Source organism: Penaeus monodon, chromosome 1 (genome assembly GCF_015228065.2).
Source record: "Penaeus monodon isolate SGIC_2016 chromosome 1, NSTDA_Pmon_1, whole genome shotgun sequence".
In the NCBI taxonomy this organism is placed as follows: domain Eukaryota; kingdom Metazoa; phylum Arthropoda; class Malacostraca; order Decapoda; family Penaeidae; genus Penaeus; species Penaeus monodon.
This window is the reverse complement of record NC_051386.1, coordinates 1,317,658-1,334,737: the sequence shown is the minus strand read 5'-3', so window position 1 is coordinate 1,334,737 and position 17,080 is coordinate 1,317,658. Positions and strand designations below refer to the sequence as shown.

At 32.7% G+C, this 17,080-nt stretch overlaps 1 protein-coding gene and 1 pseudogene across 1 annotated transcript in view; both read left to right on the top strand.

Annotated features, from left to right (window-relative positions):
- The window catches only part of LOC119574311 (zinc finger CCCH domain-containing protein 18-like), a 7,876-nt gene extending 6,363 nt beyond the window's left edge, over positions 1 to 1,513 (top strand). Inside the window, exon 5 of the mRNA XM_037921538.1 lies at positions 1,496 to 1,513. Within this exon, the coding sequence (XP_037777466.1) occupies positions 1,496 to 1,513 (18 nt within the window). The remainder of the gene's footprint in view (positions 1 to 1,495) is intronic.
- An 820-nt stretch (positions 1,514 to 2,333) lies between these two features.
- LOC119574234 lies at positions 2,334 to 16,342 on the top strand (annotated as a pseudogene).
- The last annotated feature ends 738 nt before the right edge of the window (positions 16,343 to 17,080 follow it).

The window sequence follows — 17,080 nt, the reverse complement described above, 5'->3', positions numbered from 1 at the left end:
TTTTATTATTAGAATAAAAAAAATTATGAAAAGGGAGAATTTAAAAAGAATGAAAAAATAAATTAAATATAAAAATTTTTTTGTAAATATTATTTTAGTTTATTTAGATTATAATAGATTAATTTGTAAATATGATATTATGATGAAAAAAAATAACGATTTTAAAGTATTACAAAAAAACTAAATTTAATTTTTATGAATATAATTTCAAAATAGTATATATAATAAAAATTTGAAAACAAAAAATAGTAAACAGATAAAAAAAAATTAAAATTTTTTAAAATAGTAAAAAAATATCGTATTACCCCAAAAAAAAAATTAAAAAATAGTAAAAAATGGAAAGAAGGAAAAAATAAAAAAAAATAAATAAATTTAACGAAATAATTTTTATAATTAAAAATTTTTTTTAAAACGATTTTAAAATAATAAAAATAACGAAATTTTTCCCTTTTTAAAAAGGGGGAAAGGTTAAAAAAAAAAATTTTTTATTTTTAAAAAATTTTTCTTTTCCCCCCAAAAAATAATTACAAACACATTTTTTTATCAAAATATTAAAATATTCCAGATATTAAAAAAAATTATACATTTTATTTAATTTCATTTATTTTTTTTTTTTTCTCCTTTTGGGGGGTTTGTGGGAAACCTTTGGTAACGAGGGAAATGGGGTTTTTTTGTTTATTTACTGTTTTTTTTCGAAGGGGGATTTTAAAAGAAATCATTCTTTTTAGGTTTTTTGAATTTTTTTTGGAAAGGGTTTGTGCAATATTAATTTTGCCCAGGAAAAAAAACGCGCCGGGGGGCTGACCCTTTGGAGGTAAGTTGCAAAACCCCCATTGGCCCGGCGGGACGTAAAGTCCAGATTTTCCTCTTTTTCTCTGGCTTTGCCTTTCGCGTTTTTTTTAGTCCTTTATTCCCCCCTTTTTCCTTTTTGCTCCCCCTTTTACCCGGTGTTTGTCTTGGGTTGACTTTGATTTTCCCTTTTTTTTTTTCCCCCGATATTATATTTTAATATATTTTAAATAAAATAAAAATTATTTTAATTTTTAAATATAGATAATTTTAATATATTTTTATTATTATTTTATATATAAATTGTATTATATTTATATTTTTAATAATATATAATTATAATTATAATAAATAATATATATATAAAATATTTTTGTTTTTATATTTAAATTTATATATTTTTTTATAATATTATTTTTAAAATTATTTTTTATTATTTTTTTATTATTATTATTATATTATATTTTTTATATATATATATTATATTTTATAAAATTAAATATATATATAATATTATTTTATTGATTTTTATTTTTATTTTGATTTTTATTTTTATTACTATAATTATATATTTGAAAAATATAATTTTTTTTTTTTTTTCTTTCTTTCTGGGTTGTTCATGATGTTTTTTTTTTAACTTTGGGTGAAACCCTTCCGCCAGAATGGAATTTAAAGTTTAAGAATGTTTCTGTGTTAATTTTTGTAGGTTCAGAAAAGTGCCTGATTTTTCTTTCCTAAAGGGGACAGGAGAATTGTTGCTGTTAATAGTAAAATGATATGTGGAGATTGAAAAGGAAAAAATAAAATTTTGGGAAAATATCGGGAAAGGAAATAAGTTCAAAATAAAATAAATGATGATAGTAAAAATCAAAAAGTAATCCCGGCTAAGCTTTGATTGGAGGGGTCAAGGGTCATTTCTTTGAAAACTTCCCAATTATTTTTTCTTCCTTTATGACCCCAAAAGTGAGCCCAAAGACCCTTTTTTTGGGGAATTTATTTTAAAAGGGTTTAATGTCTGTCCGAGAATGTTGCAAATTGCTCTTAGCTTCTGCAGTAGAAAAAAATAAATCTAAGCAAAAATTTAATTATTGCTTTCCTAATGAAAAAATTTTTTTAAAATCTTTTATTATTTTTTTCCCGGGTTCTTGGCAACGGTCCTCGAGGATGGGGCGTCTTTTTCCACAGGTAAAAAATGTGAAATGATGCCCAGTGAAATTTTTCACAGGGGCGGCAAGGGTGATGGGGAGGATTGTTTTTTTTTAGTTTTTGTGCTTTCAGGGTGCAAAAGAAATTTTTGGGGGACCCGTAAAGTGGTGCTTTTACCTGTGTAGGGGAGTTAGGGAAATTGAATAATAAAAAAAATATAAAAAATACTAAAACAAACCCGTGTTACTTACTGTTACTGTTATTGCATAGTGAAAAGTAGCTGGAGAGATAAAAAATCAGCTAAAATAAATGTCTAAATTTTTTTGTAAAATGGAAAATAATAAATATTGCCCTTTGGGAAAATAACAGAATAGCTAAAAAAAAGGAGTTTTGATACCATGTGTAAAATTGAATTGTGGGCATACGCTGCGGGGAAACGGACCAACTTTTTAAAATTTAGGGTCTTTTTCACCCTTTTTAAAAAGCAAATTTCTTTAAGTATGAGAGTTTTATGTGGGGGGCAAAAATTTTTAATACCTTTTAAATTGAGTGCAATGGTAAAAAGATGTAAAGTGTAGTTGGAAACCGCCAGGGGAAATGATATAATCCTAGCTTATTTTACGAGCAGTTTCCCAGTATCCTCGTTTTTTACGGAACAGAATTACCCGGGTTTGGGTCTTGGGGAAAGGGGAGCGTTTGGGCCCCGTGCTCGGAGGGGTATCCTGAGTGCCAAAAAAAAATGCTCGGTAAGTTTTTCACGAGTTTTATTAAAAATGGTTTCCCTCTACTGTTTATTCATACATTTTGTCAGGTATTTTAGCTCCAGTTTTTGGGTATATCGTGGGGGTTTTACTCCTTTGGGAAAAAGGCGGGGGTTTGCCTTTTTCCATGGAGGCTGTCATAAAAGAAATTTAGGTAATAAGGGGGGGGGTCCAGAGATTTGAAAAATGTTACAACACTGAAAATTTAAAAAGCTTTTGAAAACCCAAAAATTTGCATATTTCTTCATATTATCTTAGATTAACCTACACAATTTTTTTATTTCAAGTTGGAATCTTCACTGCAGGAACATCATTTCTTTGTCCCGGGATTTTTTTAAGAATACCGCTGAAAAAAACAAAATTTTCCTTTTTTATTTTTTTTTTAATTTTTGCAGTTTTTTAATTGCAAAAAATTACAAGACAAGTTTCACCCTGGAGGGGCTCAGGGTGCCCAAATTTATTTGTACCATGAACAACATTACCCCCGGGGGAAAATGTCCAGAGATGCTGCATTTTTAAAACAGACCCCGGGCCCATAAAATAACCCTTTGTTCCAATAAGCCCAGAAAAAATTTCCTGTTTTTAAAAAAGGGAAAGTTATTCCTCCTTGGTTTGTTTTTTAATCGGGGTCACGCCCCAAAGGGGTATTGTTTAAATTCTGATAATGAAATTGGAAAGCATGTTTTGGGAATGTTGTATGATTTATTTTTTTTGTATTGTCAGAAATATATCCCATATTAGTACCCAGTGAAAGCATGATTTTTTTTGTTTTTTCAACAGTGGGTATAAATTGTCTTTTATATCAGTGCAAAAATTGGGTAGGTTGTATGTCTGTTTGTGCAGAGGAGGAGACCACCAGGCCTGCATGGCTAAAAAATTATGAAAAGAAAGCCAAACCCTTGCCCTTCTCAAAGACTTTATGTGAGTAATTTGTTTAAAAATCTTCACTCTTTATTTATTATAAAAAACAAAACATTTTTTTGCTTTGTAACTTTTTTATATAGGTTTAATGAGCTTAAAATTTTGTATTTGTTTGAGTAGGAGAGTAAACCCAGAGAACGAGGGATCTGCTAACGTCCTTTTTAGTCTGGGGAGAGAGCGTGAGCCCCTCGCTCAACCTTACCCCATGAATCAGGGGCCCACGCCCCCTGCCCCCAGTGTCACGCCCCCCGGGGCCCCAGGACCTTCTCCAAAACCCTCCCAACGGGCCCCGCCACCCCCCCCGGGGGCCTAAACGGGGCTCACCGGGTTTCCCACCAGGTCCAAACACAAGGAGTGAGTCTCGCTTGGGCGAGGGGGGTTTTAAAGGGGGCCAGAACTTTTCTTCCTTTTTTTTTTAAGTTGCCCCAAATGTGTATCTTACCGTTGGGGGGAAAGGGGGCTGCTTAGGATTTTTGACCCTTTTGTGATGGACTTTGAAATAGAGGGAAAGGTGGTGGGCAACTCAGGTCAGCTAAAAGGGAGCTTTGGAAATGTTTTAGGAGTTTGGGGAAAAAAAAAAATTTGGGTTAAATTAAAAACCCCCCAAAAAACCCCCAAAGCAAACAAAAGCCGGGGGAGCACACACCCCCACACACACACACACACACACACCACACACACCAACACCACACACCACACACACACCAACCAACAAAACCCACAAACCAAACACAAACCCATACAAACATTTTTCCCATTAAGTAACTTTACATATACATTTAATAACCCTGTACAAGACATATACATAAAAATGATGCATTATGCATAAATGATGCATACATACATAATCATACACCCCTCCATGCATACATAATCTACTTGTCATCATGGATCCAAATTAAACAGGGATCATAAGGGATGATAAGGGAGCAAAAACAAGGGATGCATAATAAGCTACATGGAGCATACATTTTTCATAAAAAAATTGCTTTACATGGGATGATAAAAATGAACAATTTTACATGGATCTAATATTACATATAAAATTTTATCATACATAGCAAAATTTATAATAAATTTTACATATATTTAAAATATTTTTATATTATATTAATATTTTTAAATAATATAATAAAATATATATATATATATATATATAAAATAATATATATTAAATATATAAATATATTTTATATATACAAAATAATATATATATATAATAATATAAAATTTATACTAATATAAAAATAAAATTTTATATTAAATATATATATATAAAATTAATTTTATATACATATCCTATATATATATATATATATATATATATAAAAATATATATTATTATTTATATTATATTTAAATAAATATATAAATTTTAATACATATATATAAATATATACATATATAATTATATATATTTTATATATTATAAAATTATTTTTATAAAAAATATATAATATATATATTTATATACATATAATATACATATTAAAATTTTATAATATATACATATATATAATTTATACATAATTTTACATATATACAATTATTATTATATATATATTTTAAAATTTTAAATATAATATATATATATATATTTTATTATACTATATATAATTCTAATATAATAAATTAATTTAATATATATCTTTCTATATAAAATATTATTATTATTAATTTATATTATTTTTAATTACATATATATACCTATATTTTTTATACATAAAGTATAAAATTTGTTTTAAAAATTTATTTATATTTTTTAAAAATATGTATTCATATATGTCTAAATATATTTAACATTATATATATACATATATCATATATTTAATAATATAATATATAAAATAACATTTATATATATATATATTTATATATATATTATATAAAATATATTTTAAATATATATTTTAAATACCAAATTTACATATACATACATAATAATAATAAAAATTTTACATAATTATATATATTATATTATATATATATATATAATATATTATATATATATATATATATATATATAATATATTATATATTTTTTAAACCAACACAACAAAATACACATATAGAAAAATTTAGATAAAGACATAAAAATGTGTATGTTTTTGTTCATTAATCTTTTTAATTTTGTATATATAAATATATATACATGAAAAATATTAATTATGTTGGTATGAGCATTATCGTTGAAATGATTGTAGAAAGTGTATAATGTTGATGTAAAGAGTCATTCAATTCAGGCCTTAATGTAATCATTGCTTCGGCATTCTTTATCCAGTGCTCTCTCTTTCTGGAGGTCGAGATACCCAGGAGAGGATGGTGATTGCAGGCTGAATTTACATGTTGAATCAACACTATTGTATTTCAAATCACTATCACTAACCTTCCAGTTACCAGATGATGATCATGACAAATCCATTAAAGTGTTATCAGTCATCATCAGCCTCCAAAAGTGAATCTTTCCCTTGTTTAAAAGGGAAAAGGGGTACGGGACATAATTTTTTTCCATTTTGAAAGTAGCACGAGATTTCTTTTTCTTTTTTGGAAATTTTTATTACTGGCCGGGGAAATCCTCAGAATGTGTAAATAACTCAAAAAGTGGAAAAGATATATAATTTTTTTGTGGGAGTGCTAACTGTATCTCTGAATATGGAGAGATTACCTTTGTTTGGTGCCAGTTATATTGAGTAGGAAACACTGTTGGAAAATGAAATGAATTTGAAGTAAAACCATCTGATTCATTGCTTGGTCAAGGATTGAATGCTGACATATGCTTTTTTCTGTGACTAATAGATGGAACTCCCTCCTGTTTACAGATGCCGCGGCCACCCCCAGCCGGAATGGTCGTCAATCCAATAACAAGTACCCAGCAAGGCAATCTTTCAACTCAGCAACCATGTAGTTAAGATAGGAATTTTTTTAATTTTTTAGAATAGGTTGGAAAAATATGGCATGAATATAATGAATACCCAGTTAGTTTTTTTTTTATTTAGTTCTATAATCTAAACACTTTATTATTAAGAGTAAGTTATCACATATATATTTTTTTTTTTACGATGAATTTTTGTAGGTTCCTTTACACAGCTTGTTTTACATGGACTTCCCCTTTCGTTTTCAGCAATCATAGCACACAACTTTCAGGTTGGGGCCCCGTTGCTTTGGCCGAGCAAAAACCCCCCTGGTTGCCAGGTGAGAAGGAAGGGAAATTTAAAGTGTCTGTTACCGGGTTGGGGGGTTTTTTCGGTTTTCCCGGGAGGCTTCTTTTTTTTGCATGTCGAAAGACCTTTTTCTACTCAGGGAAAGGGGAAAAAGGAAGAACCGAAAGTGAAGCTGAGTAAAAAGTCTGTGTTTTAGGATTTGGAAATTAGTTCAAAAATTATTGACACTAAAGCCCATGGCCCCCTAACTCTCCTGAAATAGCCCCCTTAAGCTTGTAGTCCTACTAAAAACGACCCTTTTAAAGGGGAAAAAAAAATTTCCCCCCCCAAAAGAATTTACGAAAATTCAATTTTTGGCGCTGTGCTTCATGAATACAATATTAATTAGTTTTGAAACCCCTTGAAATATGTAAAATGACAAGTAAGTGTACAGGTATGCATATAATTCACAAAAAGATGGAGCAAGTCAGTAACCACTCTGTTGCATTTCTGATATCTTTGATACAACTTTTTTTATGAAAGGGGCCAAGATTGTTATTTTTGTACTTTGCAAGCTAATTTTCATATTTTATTTCAAGATAAAGCCAGTGTGGTCTTTTGGTGTTTAGAAGCATTTGGTATGCTGATGATGAATTATGAGAAGCTTTAAAGGCAAATTCCTTGATTTTTTCCCCACACTGTTTTCCCAAGAAAAAATTTTAAAACATGCAGAAAACATGTTTTAGACTGGATTTAAAATTAAATTTTAGATTTTTGCAATCCCCAAAAAAGAATATTTTGCATAATTCTGTTAGATTTAGTATTGTAAAGCTAAATTGAAATGAAAAAATCAAATATATAAGGGCTGTATCACCAAAAGTAATATTGAAAACAAATAATAAGTTTCCCCACAAGAAAGTCCTCCCCCCCCCCCCCCCCCCCCATGTTTGGCCAAAAGGAGGGAAATTCTGAGATCCAGTGTCATTTTGTTGAACATTTTTATAAGCTTTCTGTTGGTATAAACACAATTTTAGTTATTTAAAACCTTGTTGCAAAGGCATAGAACAGTTCAAAAATTGTAGTTTTGAGGGAAAAAGAAGAAAATTGTCATTATTTTAGTTAATTTTCTACAGAGTCCGTAAAGTAACTTTATCATCTGGTTTACTATGAAATAATTTGGGTTTTTTAATAAATGCTGTTTGTTTCAAGAAGCTATGCTAAAATGAACTTAATGAAAAGGGCAAAATCAAAATGCATTTTCCTGGACACCAACACTTTCCTTGATTAACCTTTTGCCTTGTTTTTTTTAATACATGTGGCCTTATTCACATTTTAAGAGAACCAGATTTTTCTTCTTATTCCCTTTCTATGTGTTTGGCAAATCTTTTGGTGGATTTTTTTTTTCCCCCCCAAAAAAAAATGTTAGGATCTCGGAGGTTTCTGCACCAATTTTTGTTTTACCTAGGAAATAATACAAGACATACCTAATAAATTTAACTTGATTTTTTAAAAATAAGCTTTCATTTAGGTGTTTAACCCATTATTCCTGGTTATCAGAAATCTCTGAGAGCAATTAAACTCTGGTGATATCGGCTGGCCAGACAGTGGGCGCGGGAGTCCGCTGCTTTAAAGCCTACACCCCGCCCCGGCTCTGCTGAACCTCCCAACCATCGTTCGCTTGACTCCTGTCACGTCACCGGCGGGAAAAGGGGTTAGAAAAGATCTCTATACAGTTTTGCTTTCTTGCAAGAAATATGGCCTCCTTTAAAAAAGATTATCAGATCATTTTTCTGTTTGTTTATAAATTCAACTTTTCTTTAAAATCACATTAATATGAAAGGAATGTCTTCATTTCTGAAAAAAAAAAGATTAGAGATTTATTTCAAATGTTTTTTTTGGGATGAACTTCCCGAAAAATCTTTTAAAATTTTAAATTTAAAAGAGTATAAGCAGTAATAATTAAAAAAAAATTTCACTACAGATCCAAATGCTGCTCCTGGGAACACTCATGGTGGTGCTTGGCCCCTAGGCGCAGGCCAGAGGGCACCCACCATGCAGCCAGTTATAATGACAAAGACTCAGCAACCTTTGCAAATAAGTGCACACTTGTAGAGGTTTTGCACCCCCCCCCCCCCCTGTTTTTTTTTTTTTTTTTTTTTCACTCTGATAAATTTTAAATTTCTTTAGAAATTCTGTTTTTTCATTTTTGATGAGATTAAAAAAAGGGTTTGGCTTTTAAGATGGGTTTGAGACCAAAAGTTCCCCAAAAAAACATCAAAGTTCCTGGTTTCTTTAAAAAATTTAATCCAGAGACATAACGATCCTGTCTCCCAAATGCTACATTTTTGGATATTTATTTATTTATTCTATTTATTATTAATTAATTAATTCAATTTAATTTTTGGTATTCCAGACCAGGATGTGAATCAGCCAATACCTGTGCCAATGCCCCAGCCGCCTAACCAGGTGGTACAGGGGGCAGGAATGAACATGCCAAATCAGCGACAGGTAGTGTGGCAGGGCACACTGGAGTGGCAGGAGAAGAAGGGCGACAATAACACCAGAGTGGCCCACCAAGTGACGTGCAAAATGACATCTCTGGTGGTCAATGGAGAGCCAGAAGTGTAAGTGGGGAATTTTGAAAGGGGAGAGAGAGTGCATGTTGGTGTGAGCATGTGTGAGAGTGAACATATACATGTGTGTGTGTGTGTGCTATTGGGTTTTAACTTAGGTTTTGTGTTTTATGTAGTGTGAATAGTCAAAAAGAGATTCTTTCTTGAATGAATATTTTATAAACTGTCAACTCAAACATCACTGCATGCAAAAGGAACTGAAATAATTGTTATTTTCTATTGGGGCCCTTTTGAACTAAAAATTTTAAAAGTACTTGTTAGATTATGTATAATGAGTGTAATATTATTAGTTTTGTTTTGCTTAAGTCTTTGTTAAAACTTGTTTGGCATTTGACAGAATTTAGAGAATATTCATTTATTTTCTCTGGAAAAAAGTTTCAGATACACTTTTCGTAATTTGAAAGAAAACTTTTTTTACAAATGTTCCCCAATTTTTTTTTTTTGATGGCAAGAATATCTCAAAATATACCCTTTATTCTAGACTGGGAAATTTTTCCCAAAGGGAAGCAGAAATCAAATTTATAATTCTAATTGACGGATCCGTTGTGCATACAACCCACAATGTTCATTGATGTTAAAATCAGGTGAACATTCAGACCAAATGCATAATGTTTAGATTTTTGATCTATTAAACATGCCTTTTTGATGATAAACCCCCCGCCTTGAAGATGAGTGAAGGTTTCCATTTTTTGGGCAAAAATTTTGATAAAAAGTAATGGTGCATTGGCTCAAATGCAGAAAAGTTTAACTTACCTTCCCTTTTGCAGAAAAAATGAGGGTTTGGGCAAATAAAATCATAATGCAGAGATACAAAAAATTCCTCGCCCACGGAAACACTTACTTCAAAAATGTGAAGACCTCATGTTCCTGCCACAGAGTCCCCCATGGAAGCTCTTACAACTTTTTGTCAGAGGGTGGTAAGTTGGCAAGGTAGGAATTTTTTAAGGCTTACGTTATCATTTTTATATATGAAATTTTAATTTTGGGTTATAAAAGGTTGTGATGTGAAAAATAAAAGCTAGAAGAGCAAAAGAAAGATTGACTGGTGATTTATCCTTGATAAGCGATTTTTTCCCTGCTTTGGGGGGAGCCCAAAATGGGCTAATGTCATGCAAAAAAATTTAAACGCAAACTATGTTTTCCCCCCTCTAAATTTTAGCTATGGCTTTCAGACTTTTAAAAAAAAATGAAGCAAAAAAAAAAACTAAATCTACCTTAAGGGGCTCGCCCCTTTAACCCTTTTCCCCACGGGATATTATAGTGGCCGGGCCTCGCTGCCAGGGGTTTTTTCGTCGCTAGCTGCACGACCATCATGTAAAAACCTTTTTGCCATATTTTGATAAAACAAGACTGAAAGGGTATTTTTGTTTTTATATGATCCATAGTTGATCATATTGCTCTTTGTCGAAAAAAATAAGCAGGGGGGGCATCAGGAGTTTAAAAATTTTAGGTTTTTGTTTTTGTTTTTTATGTATAGTAAAAATGAAAGTGTTAAAAAAGACTTAAACACATTTTCAGTGGAAAAAATATAATTTTGCCGTGATTGTAAAAAAAAAAAAAACTATGGCATGTCCTACATAAACCATGGATGTACGTACATGCCCCCGGCAGATAGTCCCGCCAGCCATGGGATGGTTTCATGCCCACTTGTGGCAAAGGGGTTTAAAGGGCTGCAGCCAGGGCCCAAACTGTTTAGGACATGCATGCATAGCATAGTAGTGGGCATAGCTCATCATTGCAAGAATAGATCCCTTTGTCTTTAAAAGGGGTTTAAAAGGGGCATCCTTTTAAATATATAGCACAAATCATTAAACTGAACGTGTCTAGAAATAGTAAAGGGTTTAATGGGGAAAGTATTTGACTATTTCCCCCTCAGAAATACTTCAATTTCTAACAAAGACATAATCAAAAATACTCAAAAACATTTCTTCGATGAAAATATTTGTTCTCATTCATAAATGTTCGTTTTTTATAAAGAGTACTTTTATTTAATGTTTCTTTTTTTGCTAGTGTCATAGGATTTAAAAGGGCTTGCTTTGCCAAATGAAAAGGTTTCCATCAATTTTGCCTGACTGATAAATACTAGATCATTTTGGTATCTAAAATTTTGGGCATGCACTTTAGTTTTCTACATTTTTTGCATACTAACGGATTAGCTGTTTGGCTGTGAAAGGGTTATAGGGATCAGTAATTTTTCAGTTTCTTTGAAAATCAAAATTACGCTAAGATTGAGACAGGGGGGGAAAGATATTTGGGCTAATCATTTTTAATAAATTTGCATAGTTGGCACTTTTTTTTCAAAAATATATTGGGGGGTTACCTATTTTTTGTAGATGAAAATTTAATAAGTTTAGATTAAGGACACTAATTGTGAAAATAGAAAAAAAAAGGGGATGGTAACAATGAAAAATTTACAGATACAACAGTAATGGATGATTTATGTGCAGTATAAAACATAGCAAGAGGAGAAGGAGATGGGAGAGAGGGGAAAAAAAGGAAGAAGAGGTAAATAGGGGAAGGAGGAAGAGGGAGAAGGAAATAGAGAGGTTTAAAGGGGAAAAATTTTCACAACTTCCATTTCTTGAGGAGGGGTTTTTCTGATGAAGATATAGTTGAAACTGTAAAATAAAGCTGAAGATGTCCGAAGATATTCATTTCATTTTTAATTTTTTTACATATTTTCATTCCCCCAACAGGCTGGCTGCTACAGTGTCAAACCCCTCTCCATCACAAAATGAGGTAAAGGTCATCCCGCTTTTTTTGTGTGAGAAAAGGCCTATGTTGGGTTCTTCCGTTTATCAAATTCCTTTTTGAAAAAATCGGAGTGTTTTTCAGGGGGCCGAAAAGGAAGGTAGGGGAAACTTTTTAAACATTTATAACATGGTTTTTGTGCATATTTGTATGTTATTTAAAAGGATATTTTAACATAGATATTTTAGCTGATTTAACCGAAAAAAGCAAGTGGGATTCCAGTTTCACACCACTCTGCCCTGGGTGATGCTGTTATAAATAGCATGCACAAAGCCCCTCGCGTGATAGGTTGTAATGTGATAGGCTGTGGGTGTTTGCCAGATGTGGAATTTGTTTGCTGAAAGTTAAAACTTTGGGTTTTGGCTATTTTAAACCCCCCCATATGCTTAAAATTTCTGCAATGAATATTTTATCCATAAGTAATTATATTGATAATTACGTATCACTATTGTTAACCCCAACCCTTTTGTTGACGGTATAAGATAATTTACCATTTGTGCTTTGTCTTTTTGTATAGTACAGAAAAACTTTTGGGATAAGCCCCTATATGTACTCAACTGTCTAATTATGTAACTGCAAATATTATCTGTGGTTAATATATAGTACAAGTAAAAAATTGTACACCCAAAGGGGTTTTTTTATTTATCTAGACCTGTTTATGGAAAAAACTTTTTAAGTCCTTGCTAATTTAAGGTTATGCATGCTCCATAAAAAAGTATAATGAAGTTTAAATTTTTAGTAATTTTTTTTGGTGATACACTGATAATACCCGTTTAAAGGCTAGTATGGCCTATCACAACTTCATAAAGAAAAAAGATTTATATATACATGTTAAACCTCGCTTTTTAACAATTTAGTTTTTTCCCATAAAAACCAAATTTCTAAAGGGCAAAGTCCTGGTGGAAAAACCCACTTTTATTTGGTTTTTAAAAAAGTTGCCCGAAGATTTTAAAAACTGTTGTCCATCGTAAAACGATATTTTTTCTTTTTTCCCCAAAAAAAAGAACATTTTTTGCGTCTGAGGTTAACAAAAGGTGCATATAAATTATTTTGGGAAACCCAAAAAAAATGCAATATGGGGGATCATTTTTACTTATTCGAAAACCCCCCCAATCCCGCGTCTCGGGACAGTTTCCTTTAAAATAACCAGCTATATTTTTTTAAAAGATGCCACAGACATCAGTCCTAGACATTAAATTTAAAATAGTTTTTCAAATTTTTATCAAGCAGTAGCAAAAAATCCCCAAATGACAAAAAAACTTGCTTTGTTTATTGAATACTTCTATTTACCAATAATTTATTGTTTGCTTCTCAATAATGCTTTTTTTTGAGATCCCAGGTAAAAACATGGCCCTGTGAGTGGGCCCAATTGCTGGGGGCGGGACCGAATGTAGTCCAGAATGCCGGGGAGCCACAGCTGCCCACCAGTTCAGGTATGATTTCCTTTATGGATGGGAGGATCATTCTGTGGTTGGTTTTGGTGCGTTGTTATGGATTTGCTTTGTGGATTTTATTTGGTTGAGAGTCCATGAAGAGTGGGAATGATAAAAAAAATCAAAGGGGAAAAAGCGAAAATTTTAGAGGGGTCTTTTGTTATGAAAAAAAATTTTTTATTATGGTTTATGAAATCAAATAAAAAAAGCACAATAATTTTCTAGGGATAAACAGATCTCCATCAGACCTGTGGTTTTACTGTCCCCTATTTGTGGGTAGTTTTTAGATGTTTTCGTTAGATCTTTGTCCTTGGTTTTGCAAAGGATTTGGCTATGAGGTTCCGTCTTTTTTTTCCCTGTCTACAGAGACTTTCTTTCTTCAGCTAAATAGGAGTTTTTAGAAGTAAAAAAGCAGGACCCGATTTGCTTTTTTTCCCAATTTTAACATATATAATAGGAATGGGCAAACTTCAAGTAAATTTGGATTGTCCGACAAGGGACAAAAATGTTGTTTTGGGGATTCTTCCAAAAATAAAGGCATAAAAACCTTTGCCTCTGTCCTTTTTGTGGCACCAGCAAGAACCTTTATTTTTAAAAAATTACAGAAAATTTTTTTTTTTTTTTGAAAAAAAAAATAGAGAAGATACCAACATTTTCTTTTTATCATTTAAAAAAATAAAATTGATAAAGGAAGTTAAGTGTTTTTCTGCCTTTTTTTGACTTTGATTTAAAAAGAAGGTAAATGCTAATTCTTTCCCACTTCTAAGTAAAAAAAAGATTTTACTCATTAGTCTGGTTTTTTAATACACCAACAAAATACATTCTTTCTTCTCTGGCCCCCTCAGCATCAACACTCTCCCTCAGGGCCCAGCATGAACGATGTCTACCCAGGCGATCATCCGCAGAACACGCAGTCCACAGCCCCTCAGTCAGCCTATTTGTCAAGGTATTTTTGTTTGGGATATTAAAATTATTAATATTATCATGAGAATGTTGTTTTTTACTATTTATCAAAACATTTTAATTTATTTTAAATTTTTAGTAAAATTTTCTTTGTTTTTATTTATATTTTTTCATTTTATATTTTGTTTAGTGTTTTTTTGTGTTGTTTTTGTTTGTTTTTTGGGGGTTTTTGTGTGGGGGTGTGTGTGTGTGTGTGTGTGTTGGTTTTGGTGGGGTGCGTGTGGGGCGTGGTGCGTTTGTTTGGGGGTGCGTCACCTGGGGGTCGGCGCCCCCGTCCCGGGGTTTTCCTGGTGTGTCCATAATGTATTGCTGTTTACTTTTGAATGGTTTGGTACTTTTCTCCATCTGTATAGTGTTTTGTTTTCTGTATGTTTCTTACTGTTTGTATGAGTAATCATTTTTTGTGTTTTTGGAAAAAAAAAGAAATGTTCGTTTTCCTTCGGGGGAACGCCAGATGGGTGGACCAGATGCGCAGATGCCAAACGGCAATGGCTCGGGCTTGGGCCCCCCAGGGCCAGGGGGCCAGGGGGCCAGGAGGGCCAGTTTTAAAGTTCGATGGGACGGGTCAGTTTGTCTTGGCCCCGCAACTCACCCCAAAAACCCAAAGCTCAATATACAACAGCAGCAGCAACAAAAAGCAACAGCAGCAACAGCAACAACAGCAGCAACAACAGCAGCAGCAAAAACAGCAAACAGCAGCAGCGCAAAAGCACAGCAGCCCGACCCAAAGAAGCTGCAGCTGCTTCAGATGCGCAAATCAGGTGGGGAGGAAAAATTTCTGGCACTGTGCTTTTTTTTTTTGTGTTTTCGGAATTTTTAGATTTTTATCTTTAATTATCCCTTTCTTTTAACTAGAGCTTTCAAAAAATCATTTTTCACGAAAAAGACCCCCCTGCCCTTTTTTGGGGTTTTTTAGCAGTTTCAATAATAGGAAAAAAAAGGGGAAAAGAAAACATTTTTGGGGGTAGGAAAATTGCTAATTTGAGGGGTTTTAGCTCAGGTATGAAATTTTCTGGTAGTTAAAATATGCGCTTTCTGAAAAAACACTCGTCCAGTTTGGGGGAAAAATGAGAAAGAAAAGTTGTTTTGACAACAGAGATTTCAAGAAAAATGAAGAAAAATTTGTTCTTTAAAGTTTTGCCTTACAGAATGCATGTAGGTATAGTTTAGCCAAGAAAAAAAAAAGAAACAGCATACTGGGGACTCCGGACAGGGATAATTGCCAGTTTTTTATTGCCCAAAGGGTTGGGCATTTATTTCAATTTTGGTAATTAAAAATCTGGGGCTCAAGGGTGAAAGCGACGTCCCCTTAAAGGAAAGTTATTGTTTCAAAGTGTTATTTTGATGCAATTTTTTCTTTTAATAGCATTTCTTTTTTCATTGGGGGGAAAGTATTGAATTACAGGTGCCAAAAAATTCCCCTTTTTTATGTGCAAAACATTTTTTTTGTGTATAGAATGAACATGTTTATTTTTTTTTTTTGAATGAAATAAAATCAATTAACAATCTATTCCCTTTTCCCCTGTAGGCTTCTTTTTTTTTCATTTATTCTTTCAAATTTTTTTGTTTTTTACGGGAATTTTTTGGAGAGGTCTCCTAATCTGTTCCTTTGTGACAGCAACGCAGCAGAGCAGACACAAAAAGCACACAAAGCAGCAACACCACAGTGCGCAAAGCGACACAGCTTACCAGCGTTGCAGCACAGGCCCCATGTTGGGGTAGGGGGAATATTGGGCCCCCCGGGGCAAGGGGGCAACACTCCCGGGGGGCCCCGCAGTCAGTCCCCCATGCGAATCCAGGTTTAAAAAAAACTCTTCAAGTGAGGGAGCGCACAAACAGCAACGCAGCATCGCAGCAAAGCAGCAGCAGCAACAGCAGCAGCACAAATCATTATGATGCAGCAGAGGGGATCGGCCACAGTTTGGTCAGCAGGGCCAGAGGGCATGGGGCCCGGCAATAGGCCAGCAGGGAAGGGGGGAGCAGGGTATGACCAGCGACGATGGGGGCAACAAGGTATGGGCAGTCGATTTAAGATAGCAGTGACATATGGATCGTATAAGGAGCATTTTGTGTCTGTATTTTCCCGGCCGATGAGACGCAGCCTGCTTTTGCCTTTTTTTTTTTTTTTTTTTTTTTTTTTTTTAAGGGGTGGGGGGACACATTTTTGGGAAAATTTTATATATAGAAAAATTATGCCCTATTTCTTTTTGGGTTAAAAAAAAAATTTCTAATACCCGTGTAGCCTTTTTTGCTTGGATAAGTATTATAAAAGTTCAAATTTTGTCTGTCTACAGTCTAACAGATCCCCTTTTTTTAATCCGAAATTACTATAAGTTTTTATATAATTTTTTTATAAATTTTTATATTGGGTTTTTCAAATTTGTAAAATTTTTACCAAAAAAACTGAGTATTTGTGTGATGGGGCTCAGAGCTGTGAGGTCCACATTCTGCCGATTTTTCAAATCAGGCCGGGCCCCGATTCTACTTTTGGGGTTGAAAAGTGTAATTTTTGTATACATTTTTTTTAAAAAAATATCTTATTG